The sequence below is a fragment of the Oncorhynchus masou genome, unplaced genomic scaffold (assembly GCF_036934945.1).
Source record: "Oncorhynchus masou masou isolate Uvic2021 unplaced genomic scaffold, UVic_Omas_1.1 unplaced_scaffold_1069, whole genome shotgun sequence".
In the NCBI taxonomy this organism is placed as follows: Eukaryota; Metazoa; Chordata; class Actinopteri; order Salmoniformes; family Salmonidae; genus Oncorhynchus; species Oncorhynchus masou.
Genome location: NW_027000397.1, coordinates 185,348 through 201,495, shown reverse-complemented (window position 1 = coordinate 201,495; position 16,148 = coordinate 185,348). Strand labels below are relative to the sequence as shown.

Genomic DNA, 16,148 nt, shown 5'->3' with positions numbered 1-16,148 from the left:
ACAGTTAAGATGACAGTAAGACAGTTAACCTGTGGATAGACAGTAGATGTTATGACAGTTAACCTTTGGATAGAGTGACAGTTAAGATGTTATGACAGTTAACCTGTGGATAGACAGTAGATGTTATGACAGTTAACCTGTAGATAGACAGTAGATGTTATGACAGTTAACCTGTGGATAGACAGTAGATGTTAGGACAGTTAACCTGTGTATAGACAGTAGATGTGAGGACAGTTAACCTGTGGATAGACAGTAGATGTTAGGACAGTTAACCTATGTGGATAACCTGTGGAGTAGATGTTAGACAGTTAACCTGTGGATAGACAGTAGATGTTATGACAGTTAACCTGTGGATAGACAGTAGATGTTAGGACAGTTAACCTGTGGATAGACAGTAGATGTTATGACAGTTAACCTGTGGATAGACAGTAGATGTTATGACAGTTAACCTGTGGATAGACAGTAGATGTTATGACAGTTAACCTGTGGATAGACAGTAGATGTTATGACAGTTAACCTGTGGATAGACAGTATATGTTATGACAGTTAACTGTGGATAGACAGTAGATGTTATGACAGTTAACCTGTGGATAGACAGTAGATGTTATGACAGTTAACCTGAGGATAGACAGTAGATTTTATGACAGTTAACCTGTGGATAGACAGTAGATGTTATGACAGTTAACCTGTGGATAGACAGTAGATGTTATGACAGTTCACTGCCACCAGGTGGCCTCTGTTGTCTCTGCCAGTCAACAAGATGGCTGCTGAAAGCTTCCTTCATAACCAAGTCCCGCCCCCTCTCTCTCCTCCAACCCCACTTATGATGTTGGCCATGTTCCAGGCTGACTACATTGAAGTCGCCTGCCAGATCTCACATCTCCTGGATTACTGTTTAACATATCAGTTAACCACATCATATGTTATAGCGATTTGATGCTCATTTGTCGATAGCGTCAACTCAACAGCAATATAGTTGGCCTGGAACGAGACCGTTCTCTCCTTGTTGTGGTTGACAGATTGAGCTGTACTGAGCTCTGACATCAGACACAGGGAACTACTAACCCTGACAGTGTTGATCAGATTAGCCACAGAGCTTTTAGCTTCCTATTTGAGACGTTAGTTGCTAAGGGGTGCTACTGCTGCTGCTTACAATTTTAAACCAATCAGAGAACAACCTGAGAACTAGTGAAGTTGCTTTTTAATGAGATGTAATATATATATATATATATATATAATATATCTTCTATAGATTTACACCAGATTTACACATGGTGGGTAAAGAGGACAGGAGATGTAATATATATCTTCTATAGATTTACACCAGATTTACACATGGTGGGTATAAAGAGGACAGGAGATGTAATGTTACCCAATGATTTTTCACACACACATTCTAGTGCACATGACAACAAAACAGAACGTACCATGAGAAACGTCATGGGGCACGTGCATCCTCACATTTGTCCTGTAAAAATAATAATATACAGTAGCAGTCAAAAATGTGGGTCCACCTACTCTTTATTTGTACTATTTTCTACATTGACGAATAATGGTGAAGACATCAACACTACGGAATAACACGTAATCATGTACATGTAGTAACAAACAAAAGTGTTAAACAAATCAAAATATATTTTAAATTTGAGATTCTTCAAAGAAGCCAACCTTTGCCTTGATGACAGCTTTGCACAGTCATGTGTGTATGTATGGTCAAAAGACTATACCTCTCCCACGTCGAGCTAGGACTCCCTCCCACCTGAAGGCCCAACTTCCTGCCTTCCTGCCTTTATCCCATCAATAACACACTTACCACAGTACGATCAATGGGCAACAGGGGAGCCAAAAACTAAGGTGCACTAATAACAAGGGAATATATCTCAATCAGGTAATCACATAAATCATTAAGGTACGTACCTAATATTTCATCACATACATTCATATGTAAATATATATACAAAATATATATATATATAAATATACACACACACATACATGATGGAGCTCTGAATGTTCTGTCTTTTATACAAATATGTCTAAAACAGCTTTAACATAGAGTCTACCAAACATACATTCTACCAAACTAGTATCTCTCTACACTACTTCAAACAAACTATGATTTGCATATGTAAGTAGCCTTGTCTGAGCCAGAACAGCAAGAGGCCATCTTCTGTAACATGAAGAAGCTTGGACAGGATGTATTTGTATACAATAACCAAAGCATTATTAGTTATATTATTAGTGTGAAGACATTATTGGAGATGAATACCCACATTGCGGCCGGTGCGGTGGCTACAGGAGGAGGAAAGGTTATTTGAGGGAGGAAGTCGGGCCTACGAGGAGGAGTCTTGGTTAGACGGGGGAGCGGTAGAGTTTTTTGACCGCACTTGCTCGCACTTACTCTCATGATTTCTTGAATGTACTGCACACAATAGCCTTCATTTATTGCCTTATAAGTTATTTGAATTAGAGGAACTATAAGGAACATTTTCGTTCCCCCATCTTTTATATTAGAAAGTCTGTACGTTTTATATGCTTGAACGAAGAAGCATCCTTTTGTTTGTAAACTTGCAATCCGAAGTGCCCCACTGTCATCCGAAGTGCCCCACTGTCATCCACCTGCCCCACTGTCATCCGAAGTGCCCCACTGTCATCAAGGAATGCCCCACTGCCATCCGGTGCCCCACTGCCATCCCCCCCCACTGATTTAGATGCACTACTGCCAGTGGCTGTTCCACTGGATGTCAGAAGGTGAACCACTGCCATTTGTAAGTCGCCCTGGACTGAGCATCTGCTAAGTGCCCCACTGTAAATGTAAATGAAGTGCCCCACTGTCATCCGAAGTGCCCCACTGTCATCCGAAGTGCCCCACTGCCATCCGCAGTGCCCCACTGCCATCCGAAGTGCCCCACTGCCATCCGAAGTGCCCCACTGCCATCCGAAGTGCCCCACTGCCATCCGGTGCCCCACTGCCATCCGAAGTGCACCACTGCCATCCGGTGCCCCACTGTCATCCGGAAGTGCCCCACTGTCATCCGAAGTGCCCCACTGCCATCCGAAGTGCCCCACTGCCATCCGAAGTGCCCCACTGCCATCCGCAGTGCCCCACTGCCATCCGAAGTGCCCCACTGCCATCCGAAGTGCCCCACTGCCATCCGAAGTGCCCCACTGTCATCCGAAGTGCCCCACTGCTATCCGAAGTGCCCCACTGTCTATCCGAAGTGCCCCACTGCCATCCGAAGTGCCCCACTGCCATCCGCCCCAGTGCCCCACTGCCCTCCGAAGTGCCCCACTGCTATCCGAAGTGCCCCACTGCCATCCTCTCTACAGACGTGCAGTAAAGCCTGCGGCGAGCGTGTGTCCCAAATAGCCCCTCTCTCACCAAGGCAGTGGTCATATTTATTGGACGGAATAGAGGAAAATATGCCGTTACATCCTCAATCCATCTTTTGAATGCAGAGTGCCAAGCAGAGAGGCATCAGGTCCCATTTGTCCTGAGTTTTTGGTAAGACTCAACTCCCTTTCAGTCTCAGGATGGACACTCTAACCACAAGGCCACAAAGTTGGTTTCCTGTGCAATATCCATTTCATAGATCTTGTGTCAGAAAGCTCATATTCCACATGCAATGGTTTGCTTTACTCCACCACTTTACACAACGAGTCGGCAACCCTGTTCCAGGAGAGCACCAGGTACTGCAGGGTTTTGTCCCAACTTGGCACCACACTGAGCTACTTAGTTAATTGATCATCTTAGTGATTTCCTAAATTCAACACACCTGGTATTCCAGGTTGGTTAAATGAAAAACATCAAGTGCCAGCGGAACTCCAGGACCAGGGTTGCCTTCCCCTGTTATAAGGTATCCCTATAGAGATAAACAGTCCCCTTAACAGACATGTACTCATGACCCCAAACTCTCCCCCTGCACTGTGTGGTCACTGGTCAGTCATGATTACGGTCCCTTAGTTCGAAACAAAGTTATGGATGACCACTAGTTGCTATTTGTCAAATTTCCAGGAAAAGGTGTGTTTAGTTCAGGCAGAACCACATTTGTGAATATGTTTGCAGCTCTTTGAGGATGTGTGACCATCATCTTCTTGATTAAATGACAGTGAACTTACCAGAACTGGAGCCCGATAGAGGTTGTTTTGTAGAAGACTTCCGCTTTCCTGTCTGCAGACTGTCTGAAATGGTCTACTGATTTTATTATTTTTTTAGATGTTTATTTTTGAACCTTTATTTAACTTGGCAAGTCAATTAAGAACAAAAGCTTATTTAAAAGTATGGTTTAGGAACAGTAGGTTAACTGCCTTGTTCAGGGTAGAACAACAGATTTTTACCTTGTCAGCTCAGGGATTTGATCTAGTAACCTTTTGGTTACCAGCCTAATGCACTAACCACTATGTCACCTGCCACTCCATACTACCCAGACTACTTGCATTGCCCTTCCCCCTCTTCCCAGCATCTCCTTCGTCTGACCACTTTTACATGTAAGCAGGAATCAGGAGGATATACTTATGGTCAGATTTGCCAAATGGAGGGCGACGGAGAGCTCTGTACACATCTCTGTGTATGGAGGTACGGTGGTCGAGAATGTTTCCCCTCTGGTTGCACATTTAAATGCTGTTTCAAAATATGAAGGGCAACAGTCCGATAGAAGTGTTATGAATGAAACGTGGAATGATGATGTTCCACACCCAGACCTGCGTTCTCAAACTTTTTTGTTGAAGTCCTGGTAGATGGAGGGTTCTTGATTTGTGTATGAGTATATAGTACAGTATAGTGTAGTGTAGTACATAGCCATGAACTGCTCTTCTGGCAGAGCACGTCCACTTTCCCTTCATCCTCTTCAACCTGCCAGGACTCATTACAGCCTGGAAGATGTTTTTCTGACGTAGGTAGGTAGTGTTCACGTCATTGTACATGTAGTCTCTGCAGCCATCACATTTGTCATCAACTGAATTAGTGAGTGAGTAAGTCATGTCCAGTGAGTAAGTCATGTCGTCCAGTGAGTAAGTCATGTCGTCCAGTGAGTCAGTCATGTCCAGTGAGTAAGTCATGTCGTCCAGTGAGTAAGTCATGTCGTCCAGTGAGTAGGCAGGTCCATGTCGTCCAGTGAGTAAGTCATGTCGTCCAGTGAGTAAGTCATGTCGTCCAGTGAGTAAGGCATGTCGTCCAGTGAGTATGTCGTCCAGTGATAAGTCATGTCCAGTGAGTAAGTCATGTCGTCCAGTGAGTAAGGCATGGTCCAGTGAGTAAGTCATGTCCAGTGAGTAAGTCATGTCGTCCAGTGAGTAAGTCATGTCGTCCAGTGAGTAAGGCATGTCGTCCAGTGAGTAAGGCATGTCGTCCAGTGAGTAAGTCATGTCGTCCAGTGAGTAAGTCATGTCGTCAGTGAGTAAGTCATGTCGTCCAGTGAGTAAGGCATGGTCAGTGAGTAAGTCATATCGTCCAGTGAGTAAGTCATGTCGTCCAGTGAGTAAAGTCAGTGAGTAAGGCATCGTCCAGTGAGTAAGGCATGTCGTCCAGTGAGTAAGTCATGTCGTCCAGTGAGTAAGGCATGTCAGTGAGTAAGGCATGTCCAGTGAGTAAGGCATGTCGTCCAGTGAGTAAGTCATGTCGTCCAGTGAGTAAGGCATGTCGTCCAGTGAGTAAGTCATGTCGTCCAGTGAGTAAGTCATGTCGTCCAGTGAGTAAGTCATGTCGTCCAGTGAGTAAGTCATGTCGTCCAGTGAGTAAGGCATGTCGTCCAGTGAGTAAGGCATGTCGTCCAGTGAGTAAGGCAGTCAGTGAGTAAGGACGTCCAGTGAGTAAGTCATGTCGTCCAGTGAGTAAGTCATGTCGTCCAGTGAGTAAGGCATGCTTCAGTGAGTAAGTCAAAGTACAGTGCATCCAAATCGTAATAGATCCATTTAGTTACAGGTACAAGTACATTACTTTCTAAGACCAACCACTTCCCAGTGTGTACCTCTTAAGAACAACATTTGTTTACTCCAGTATGTGCATTAATTTGATGTATATTCTCTCTTATCACATATACTCAATAAGATAGTAGAGAAACTTGAGGCTTTTAATTTAGTTACACATCAATCTAAGACCTGTGTACATCTTGATTTGTTTATATGCATTCATTTGATGTATATTCTGTCTTATGACATATACTCAATAGATAGTAGAGAAACTTGAGCTTTTAATGATCACATCAATCAGACCAAAACAAAAGTCCCCAAAGTGCAAACCCCACCCATCTGGCACTCCAGGCAGACAAACAAACACTAAAGTTATTTGAAAGGATTTTGTAAGTATTTCAACCCAGGTCAGATATGCAGTTATAGATGATCAAACTATGAGGCTTTACATTTCTAATAATATATAATAAATATATATAATAAAGTACAGTATTTTTCACGTTGGTATTTTGAGTTTCTCTATAATTATATTGTTTATATTTTTTAAAGTATTGTTTGTGTATTTTGTGCATTGCCAGTCAGGGGTGCCAGTAATTTTGGAGCCCACTGTATACTGGATATATCTCAACAGTCCAAAGTAAATACCACAGGTCAACACCAAGATCATCACTGCCACAATAGCACAAGTTCTGATTATCGCTGTTTTCCTCATATCTGAAGATGAGAAATACATAGAAACTGTGACTGACGATATTGATTCACAATGGATACACAATCAAAGAGCACTGACCGGATGTTCAACAGGTTTAAAACTTCTTAGAGATAGGATCTATTTTCCTGAATTTCCGCCTGACTGACGTGCCCAATGTAAACTGCCTGTTACTCAGAAAACACTTAGAAGTTTCTAGAAATGTTAAAATAATGTCTGATGTGGCAGGCGAAATTCCAAAGGAAAACCAACCGGTCCCAGGCTCTTATAATGGAATTTATGCAATTCCAAAGAAAAACCAACCGGTCCCAGGCTCTTATAATGGAAACTATGCAATTCCAAAGAAAAACCAACCGGTCCCAGGCTCTTATAATGGAAACTATGCAATTCCACATCCCAGATTGCAATTCCTTCCACTAGAAGTCAACAGTTTTCTTCAAAAACTAGCAAGAAATTAGAGTTTTTGTTTACTAATTTTACTTTTCCATTGAACATACTTCTTTTCGTATGAAATATTATAGTTTATTTACATTTTAGGATAGCTGAGGATTGGTTAGAAACGTAGTTTGACTTGTTTGGATGAAGTTTAGCATTATTTTTTTGTACTCCTTTGTCTGAATGTTGAAAGAGTGGATGACTGAAATCTAACAAAACGACCAATCATGTTGTAGCTGCGACCCAATGCGGTTAGATTAACAAGAATTGAAGCTTTTAAATGATGTAAGACACTTGTATGTTCATGAATGTTTAAAATTTCAATTATTTATTTGAATTGCGCGCCCTCCAATTTCACCGGATGTTGTCGGCTGGTGTCCCCAAGTCAAGGTACAAAATATCAGTCCAACTGGCAACACTATATTTTAAATTGATAAAAACTACAAAAACTAAAAAGGTGGATGGATTTTTGTTTTGTTTACTGAATTCTAAATGGATTCATTTCTAAAGGTATATAAGTCAATATTTCTATCAATAATAATATTACTATTTTTGTCAGTACATTTGTTGCTACATTAACAAAACCAACATCAACTGCTGTTGTTAAACGTTCCCTAACTTGGTTTTAGTTGAACTCACCACTTTCTATGTTAACAGTTCTTATCTTCTATTGTTCTCTTCTCTTGTGTTTGCAGACTGGTTGCCTTGCTCTATTTGATCAGTCAGACACTGAATAAACAAGTCATAGCTAGGGAGTTTCCTGTCTGGTTTCATTATTCAAATAAATTGTAAATGAGAGTGAGGCTTGATGGCTTCAAATAATCTGTTACTCTTTAATTTCACGCAGATTCTTTGGTTACATGCAGGATGCAAATCACTAGGGGGTGGGGGTGGCTCATACATGCAACAACATCAAACTGTGGGGGTCTCTAAATATTTATAATTTGACAATCAAGATACATCAAGATACATCCCCCCCCTCCAAAATGCGGCATGTGTGCTTTAGGACCATGCGGACACCTCTGAGCAGTCGGGTAGGCTGTTTGGAGTGTTTATCCAACTGGATGTAGGACTGTGCTGGCTGGACCAGCACAGGAGAGTTGAGTATGGTGCAATATGTACGTGTGATGTTCTTTCACCAAGTTGTAAAAGGTAGCTTTATGGAACCTGGCTACTCTTTATTTGACTGATGTAGAAGGCAAGGTAGCTGCTGTTTAGGTTTTTTCAGTTAAGTTAAACTCATGTTCATTTGAAGTGCTGAGCTGGTATGTCACTAATATTACCGAAGGTGGCTCCCCTTCTTGTACGGGTGGCGCTCGGCGGTCGTCGTCGCAGGTCTACTAGCTGCCACCGATCCTTTGTTCCGTGTTCGTTTGGCTTTGTCTAATTGGTTTCACCTGTTCATTGTTTGGTTGTTAGGGTGGGGTTATTTAAGTTCATTTAGCCGCTTCTGTTTGTGTGGGCTTGTTCTTCTGTATTTGTGAGAGGTGTTAGTGTTTTGTTGGGTTCTCGCTGTCCTGGTATTTTACCTAAGGGTACTATTTTGTTTTATAGTTACGCCTGTGTTGGGTATAACTATTTTGTTCCTTTGTTTTTGGACATTAAAGCGTGTTTTTCCCACATCCTTTGCTCTCTGCGCCTGACTCCACACCCATTCACTCATTGAGCGTTACATGGTATTGTAACTGCCATGTAACATTAGTTAATGTTTCATCCCCTCTCGACTGAGGTGAATGAATAAGCTATGAAGTGGCTATTATTACTATCTAACAGCAGTTGTTTGTGTGGAAATGTTTTGTAACCTTTGTTTTGTTCCTGTTTCAAAGGTAAATTAACTTCGCAAGCTTTCGCTAGTTGATGTACCGTTAGAGAGAGAACTGTCCAAAAGAAATAAAACATTAGCTATTATTTTTACCTCAATCCAACTAGACCTGAGTCAAACGATGAAACCTTCGGCCAAACGACTGAAGATTGATATTCAGAGCTTGTGAGTTGTATTAGTCAGTATGGCAATGCAACCTTATTGATCTGTCAGTGTCCCTAGATAATTCCCTACTACTCACTCTGAAGCCTCAGTGTTGTTGTCCATTTTACTCCAATTAGGGGACGGCTGGTAGGAAAAGGAAAATATATTGAACATATATGTATATGTACACTGTGTGTGTGTGTGTGTGTGTGTGTGTGTGTGTATGTATGTATGTATATATATATATATATATATATATATACACACACACACACACACACACAGTAAATCCCATATGGTTTTTATCCCCAACTCTCCCCATCGCTCAAAGGTATTATTAAGGTTAGAGGGGGCAAAGGAGGGATTCCTGGTGACAGGGAGCATGAATGACATTGGTCTAAGCTCAAAGTGGACTTTAATTTGGTTCCCGATTCGGACTGTGCTATGTATAATAGGATTGTTACGATAAAGTGACATCTCCAGATTGACAGGCGTCAAAAATCACAGCGCCAATAGAGAAGGGGTGACACTCATCCCGCTCCATATTAAGCCAGCTGGATGAGGGAGGAGCGTCATCCAGCAAAAACGCAACAGTGCGGAGGTTAGCGGCCCAATAGTAAAATATAACATTTGAGAGAGACAATCCTCCTTCCATCTTGGATTTACAGAGGTGTTTTTTACCTCTCCTGTGTGTTTTATAATCCCAGATGAATGGATTGATAATTGAGTCCAGTTGTTTATGAAAGAATTTAGGTATGAATACTGGGATGTTCTGGTATAGGTAGAGCAGTTGTGGGAGGAGTATCTTTAGCATTATAGCCGTGTATTGGTTCATGAGATCTGATCGCCTGAGCGAGAGGTTCAATAATTAGGGCGAAGAGCATAGACGACAGCGCACAACCCCTCCTTGTCCCTCTGTAAAGGTTAAATCGGGGCGACAATGATTGGTTAGTGAGTATTCTAGCACAGGGGTTCCTATATAAAAGCCGGATCCAATTTCTGAACCCATCTCCAATATTATATTTCTGTAGGACCTTGAATAGATTGACCAAGTTGAGCGGGCCGAAGGCCTTCTGGGCGTCAAGAGATATAACGGCAAGGTCCACGTTAGGTAACCTCTGAGAATACATCATGTTGAAGAGGCGCCTGAGATTGAAGAATGAGTTTCTGTTAGGGATAAAGCCGGTCTGATCCGAATGGACCAATTTGCCAATTAAAGTGCTAAGCCTGATAGCCAGAGTTTTTGCTAAAATCTTTTGGTCTGTACGTAGAAAGGGAATTCCTTTTCGTACCAGAATCGCTGTGTCTCTCGTTTTGGCAGAGAAGTTAGAGTGACACACTTGCCCCACACACCTACAGTTAAGTCTGCTATGAGAGTTGTTTTTCAGATGGGTTTCTTACAAAAATATAATATCAGACCAGAGTGCTTTCAAGTGGGCTAGAACCTTGCCTCTCTTAATTGGCTTGTTTAAACCCTTGACATTCCAGGAAGTGAATGTAAGCCCCGCCCCCCTCTCGTTTGTAGTTCCTATGATGGCCTGCGTAACATGTAACTCAATAAAAAGGTAAGATAGCGCACCAAACCATCACGATCAGCATATGTAGCACCTACACCCGAGCAGTTTCCAACCAACACCTCCCCCTGACATTCACCTTTACTCTCCATCCTGTTCCCCTACTTTCCCCAACGTTTACCCCCCCATCAACCCACCTTTAACAGGCATACACAAATAGGTGAGAAAAAAAATATAAAAATAAAATAATAAACACATTGTCTGGCCGATGCAAAAAAAGCACGGCGCGACCTCGAACAAGAGGTAAAACAAAAATAAAATCCCAACTCTGCGTTCACCTCTCACCATTTTACAACTTCTACTAACATATGAACTGAGGAGGCTCCCGCAAATAAAGTGTTCAAGTAGCATCTAATAAAGCTAAACAGAATAAGTTGCAACTTAAACACATTGCGCACTTATATATATATATATATATATATATAGATGCATATACACACACATCTACATACACAAACATTCATACCCCAGAATAATAATCTACACTAATTTAAAATATACACATACATAATACTAAAATCCTAAGAGAAAATAATAATAAAGTACAAATAATAATTATATGTACACACACCTACACATACACCAGCACCACAGAGGGCTGGTGGGAATCTAGTCGGGAGAGCGGCCCACGGCTATGACAAAGGCAGAAAGGCAGAAACATCAACTTGCTATCCAGGTGTCTGCCCCTCCCAACCATCACCCCAAGTCCCCTGCAAGCAATACATAAATGGTATGGTAATAAGAATAATGTAAGAATTGAAAAATAAAGGGGGAATATAAGTATATCCATCCGATAGTGTCAATGAGCAAACCTGGAAGGCCTCCCAAATATGCATCGCTCTGAACACAGCCGGGATGAAAGTGACATTAACGTTAAATGAGAGCTCTGATCACCCTCCATTGGTCGGCTCCGCGTCTTACATATTCGGTAGCCCTTGCTGAGACCGTTTAATATGGTTTCACCTGTTATGGTATAGCATGGATTCGAGTCCATGAGCAGACCCTAACACACAATGACAAGGCACTCTAACCTGTACGGGGGATTGGCATATAATCCCGGATAAACTTCTCTGCGTCCAAAACCGAGGAGACCAAATCTTCTCACCAGAAGGCGGGGTAATTCTGAGTCTTGCAAGGTGAAGATGGAGTTTGTAGAGTTTGGTCATGACATCTCTCTCATGACAGACTCATGACATGAGTCTGATTCCAGTCCAAGTCATGTGACACGATTCCAGACCTCTGGCTTCCAGTATCACTTTATTGGACAATTCAACTTGTATCATGTTATATTACATCTTAATCAGTGGCCCATGTAATGTTGTATCTTCAGTTTGTCTAAATGTAGTACAGTGAAAGTGAAAACTAAAAGGACGAGACATACTGCAGTTAAGCTCAATGATTTTCTTTATTCATGTTGCCACAAGCTGCAGAAGACTCCTATGGAGTCTGATACACTATAACACAAACATCTTAATAATCACTATTTCTGGTGGTCAGGATGAGGTTTCTATTTAACATTCACCAATGAACTTACTACATTAAAATCTTTAGACAGTGAAAACACATTGTTTGGCTTTAAGAGGATAAGCAGACTGGATGTTTTTCCCTGGATATAATTTAAATCAATGACTCAAGATCAAGAGATTTTCTTAGTTAATAATTGTTTACCTAAAAAGTTTGCAATTCAGGTTACTCTGGGGCTTGGTGATACTCTTTAGTGTGTACACAACATCACACCAAAGGTTTTTATCATTCTCTTTCTTCAGCACAGCAGTAACAATGAACACTTCATACGGTGGAATCAACACCTCCTTTTCATGATTCCCCAATTTGGGGAAGGACTTCAGGTCAGCGCCAAAACATGTCTTTATCTCAAAGCAAGTCTTGTCTCCAAATAATGTATTAATTCCCTTGTCGAGAGAGCTGGAGGCAAAGAAGCCAAATCTGATTTTAATGCCCACTTTACCTGAAAACTCCATTTTGGTTCTCCGGTATGTGGTGTGGCAGGTATTTTGTTTTAGTTTCAGGATGCGAATGGCGTCAGTCAGCAGGAAATGCAGGGAGTGGAACTGGAAGGAGGTTGTATACTCATATCTACTGGTCTGGACAGCTTTGTTGAACACTTGGTATATCTTAGGTTGACCTCCTGTGTAAGCACAGATAGCTCTAATGTGATTGTAACTAAGTTTGGGTAGTTCATTGTTGACTGAATTGGTCTTATTTGAGGCACATGTTTCTGCTTTCGTCCAGGCTTGTTTGAAGATCCCTCCTGTATTGGTTTCAATTTGAAGATATTCCTTCACCTTTTTGCCCATTTTTTTTATGCATCCTTCATACATGTCGTCAACAGATTTAGGGACCATGTCTAAGTTTCCGGAGGAACTGAGACCAGGCTGGAGGAGATGAACCTTCAAAGAAAATGGAGGGGAAAAACAGGCAATGAGTGTAAAAACAGAGGAATATTTTGAAAATATTTAAATTAATTTCAATTATCATTCTCTTTCTGCTCTCTTTCTAAAATTAATTAATTCAAATTCAATATGCTTTAATGGCGTGAATTATGAGGCAAATATTGCCAAAGCAAAGTGATACACACAATTATGAAAAGCACAGGTACACAATAAAAGTAGTAGCTATAATACTATACACAATACCAGTCAAATGTTTGGACACACCTACTCATTCAAGGTTTTTTCTGTATTTGTACTATTTTCTACATTGTAGAATTGTAGTGAAGACATCCAAACTATGAAATAGCACATATGGAATCATGTAGTAAACAAAAGTGTTAAACAAATGAAAATATATTTGAGATTTGAGATTTTTCAAACTTGCCACACTTTGCCTTGATTACAGCATTATACACTATTTTGGCATTCTCTCAACCAGCTTCATGAGATAGTCATCTGGAATGCATTGTTGTGTTCGTTTCCTGTTAATTAATTCTGTGTTCCTGGTCCAAAATGACTGCCCATTATAGCTTATTATACATCCATAATTATACATACAGTGGGGAGAACAAGTATTTGATACACTGCCGATTTTGCAGGTTTTCCTACATACAAAGCATGTAGAGGTCTGTAATTTTTATCATAGGTACACTTCAACTGTGAGAGACGGAATCTAAAACAAAAATCCAGAAAATCACAGTGTATGATTTTTAAGTAATTAATTAATTAACGAGTTCAAACAGGTGCAGTTAATGCAGGTAATGAGTGGAGAACAGCAGGGATTCTTTAAGAAAAACTAACAGGTCTGTGAGAGCCGGAATTCTTACTGGTTGGTAGGTGATCAAATACTTATGTCATGCAATAAAATGCAAATGAATTACTTAAAAATCATACAATGTGATTTTCTGGATTTTTGTTTTAGATTCCGTCTCTCACAGTTGAAGTGTACCTATGATAACAAATTACAGACCTCTACATGCTTTGTAAGTAGGAAAACCTGCAAAATCGGCAGTGTATAAAATACTTGTTCTCCCCACTGTATATTATCACCTAATGTTGTGTTAGATCTTAAGTTCTTGCGAACATTACAAGTTTTGAACTTATTTTAGCTATTTATGGCCTGTAGGGCTCATTGACCTGAGCTCATACAACTCGTTTTTGACTAACAAATACTCAGATGAAACACATTGCGCTATTTATCACAGACTACTTTTTGTCAAGATATGATCAAGAGCCTCACGTACATTATATCATTTGGTCATTGTGTTGCCACAGAATGAATTGTGAGCAAGGCCTCCAAAAAGCTTTAAATACCAGAGCTGTGACAAAAAGTCTAATATACAGTGCCTTGCAAAATTATTCGGCCCCCTTGAACTTTGCGACCTTTTGCCACATTTCAGGCTTCAAACATAAAGATATAAAACTGTATTTTTTGTGAAGAATCAACAACAAGTGGGACACAATCATGAAGTGGAACGACATTTATTGGATATTTCAAACTTTTTTAACAAATCAAAAACTGAAAAATTGGGCGTGCAAAATTATTCAGCCCCCTGTAAGTCGCTTGGGGTATGTCTCTATCAGTTTTGCACATCGAGAGACTGAAATGTTTTCCCATTCCTCCTTGCAAAACAGCTCGAGCTCAGTGAGGTTGGATGCATCTTGGATCTTCAATGAATGATTGATGTGACATCTACAGTATATTAGACCATAGATTTCACCTGGATTCACCTGGTCAATCTGTCAGTGAAAGAGCTCTTACTGTGCTGTTTTATTCAAATGCTTTCTCTGGTAAGATTGACATATCTTGCTGTCAGTCAAATTATAAATATTTAGAGACCCACCCCACAGTTGGACTTTGTTTCATTTAGGGGAGCTCATGTCTCACTCTTGTTGCTGAGCAAACCCCCACCTGTAATATGCACTATGAATGTAACCAAAGAAGCTGTGTGAAATTAAAGAGTAACCAATCATTTGAAGCCATCAAGCCTCACTCTATCATTCATTTACATTTTCTTTTAATAATAAAACCAGCAAGGAAGCTCCTTAGTTATGACTTGTTTATTCAATGTCAGACTGATAAACTATATGCAGAGCAAAGTATTTGCAAAGCTGTCATCAAGGCAAAGGGTGGCCAATACATTTTGATTTGTTTAACACTTTTTTGGTTACTACATGATTCCATACGTGTTATTTCGTAGTTTTGATGTCTTCACTATTATTCTACAATGTAGAAAATAGTAAATATAAAGAAACTCTTGAATGTGTAGGTGTGTCCAAACTTTTGACTGGTACTGTACACACACACATATATATGAAATAGATCAAATAAACAAATAATTATATATTACAAAAATTGAATACAAAAAGAAAATACTTTAACACCTCTCTCTCTCTCAATTCAATTTCATTTTCACTTTAAGGGCTTTATTGGCATGGAAACATATGTTAACATTGCCAAAGCAAGTGAAGTAGATAATAAACAAAAGTTAAATAAACAATAAAAATGAACAGTAAACATTATATATAAATTTCAAATGTCATTATGTGCAAATATTTCTCTCTCTCTCTCAAAATAGTGTAGTATCTTACCATCTTGGAGTCCACACCCAAAGTCCAAGCCTGGAAGAAATACATCACAGCAAAGGTTAGGATCTTGTGTCTTGCCATGATGTCAACATATATTGGTCCAATGGCAAAATGTATTGGAGATCAGCTATCAGAGAGCCTTGTTATACCACTGCTCTTGAGGTTACTTTCACAGTCCCTCCTCTCTTACTAGGAATAGGCACATGCAGTCACAAGTACCCATCAAACCACAAACACCATTACACAGCGCGCGCACACACACACAGACACAGACACGCGTAGCCAAGCTGTTAAGAGCGTTGGTCCAGTAATCGAAAAGTTGCTGGTTTGAGTCCAATAGCTGGCAAGGTGAAAAACTCTTCCATTCTCCCCGGCTGCCGATGACGTCGATTAAGGTAGCCCCCTGCACATCTCTGATTCAGAAGGGTTGGGTTAAAATGTGGAAGGTACATTTTGGTTGTATGCATTCAGTTGTGCAACTGACAAGGTATCCCCTTTCCCTTCACATACTCACACAC

At 40.5% G+C, this 16,148-nt stretch overlaps 1 protein-coding gene across 1 annotated transcript; it reads right to left on the bottom strand.

Moving 5' to 3' along the window:
• Nucleotides 1-11,979: 11,979 nt before the first annotated feature.
• On the bottom strand, nucleotides 11,980-15,763 carry LOC135528986 (erythroblast NAD(P)(+)--arginine ADP-ribosyltransferase-like). Its single transcript, XM_064957951.1, has 2 exons — nucleotides 15,634-15,763; nucleotides 11,980-12,999 (listed from the first exon to the last, which is right to left on the bottom strand). Exons 1-2 carry the CDS (start codon nucleotides 15,709-15,711, stop codon nucleotides 12,256-12,258), a joined length of 822 nt encoding a protein of 273 aa, XP_064814023.1. The 5' UTR covers nucleotides 15,712-15,763; the 3' UTR covers nucleotides 11,980-12,255.
• Between the last annotated feature and the right edge of the window lie 385 nt (nucleotides 15,764-16,148).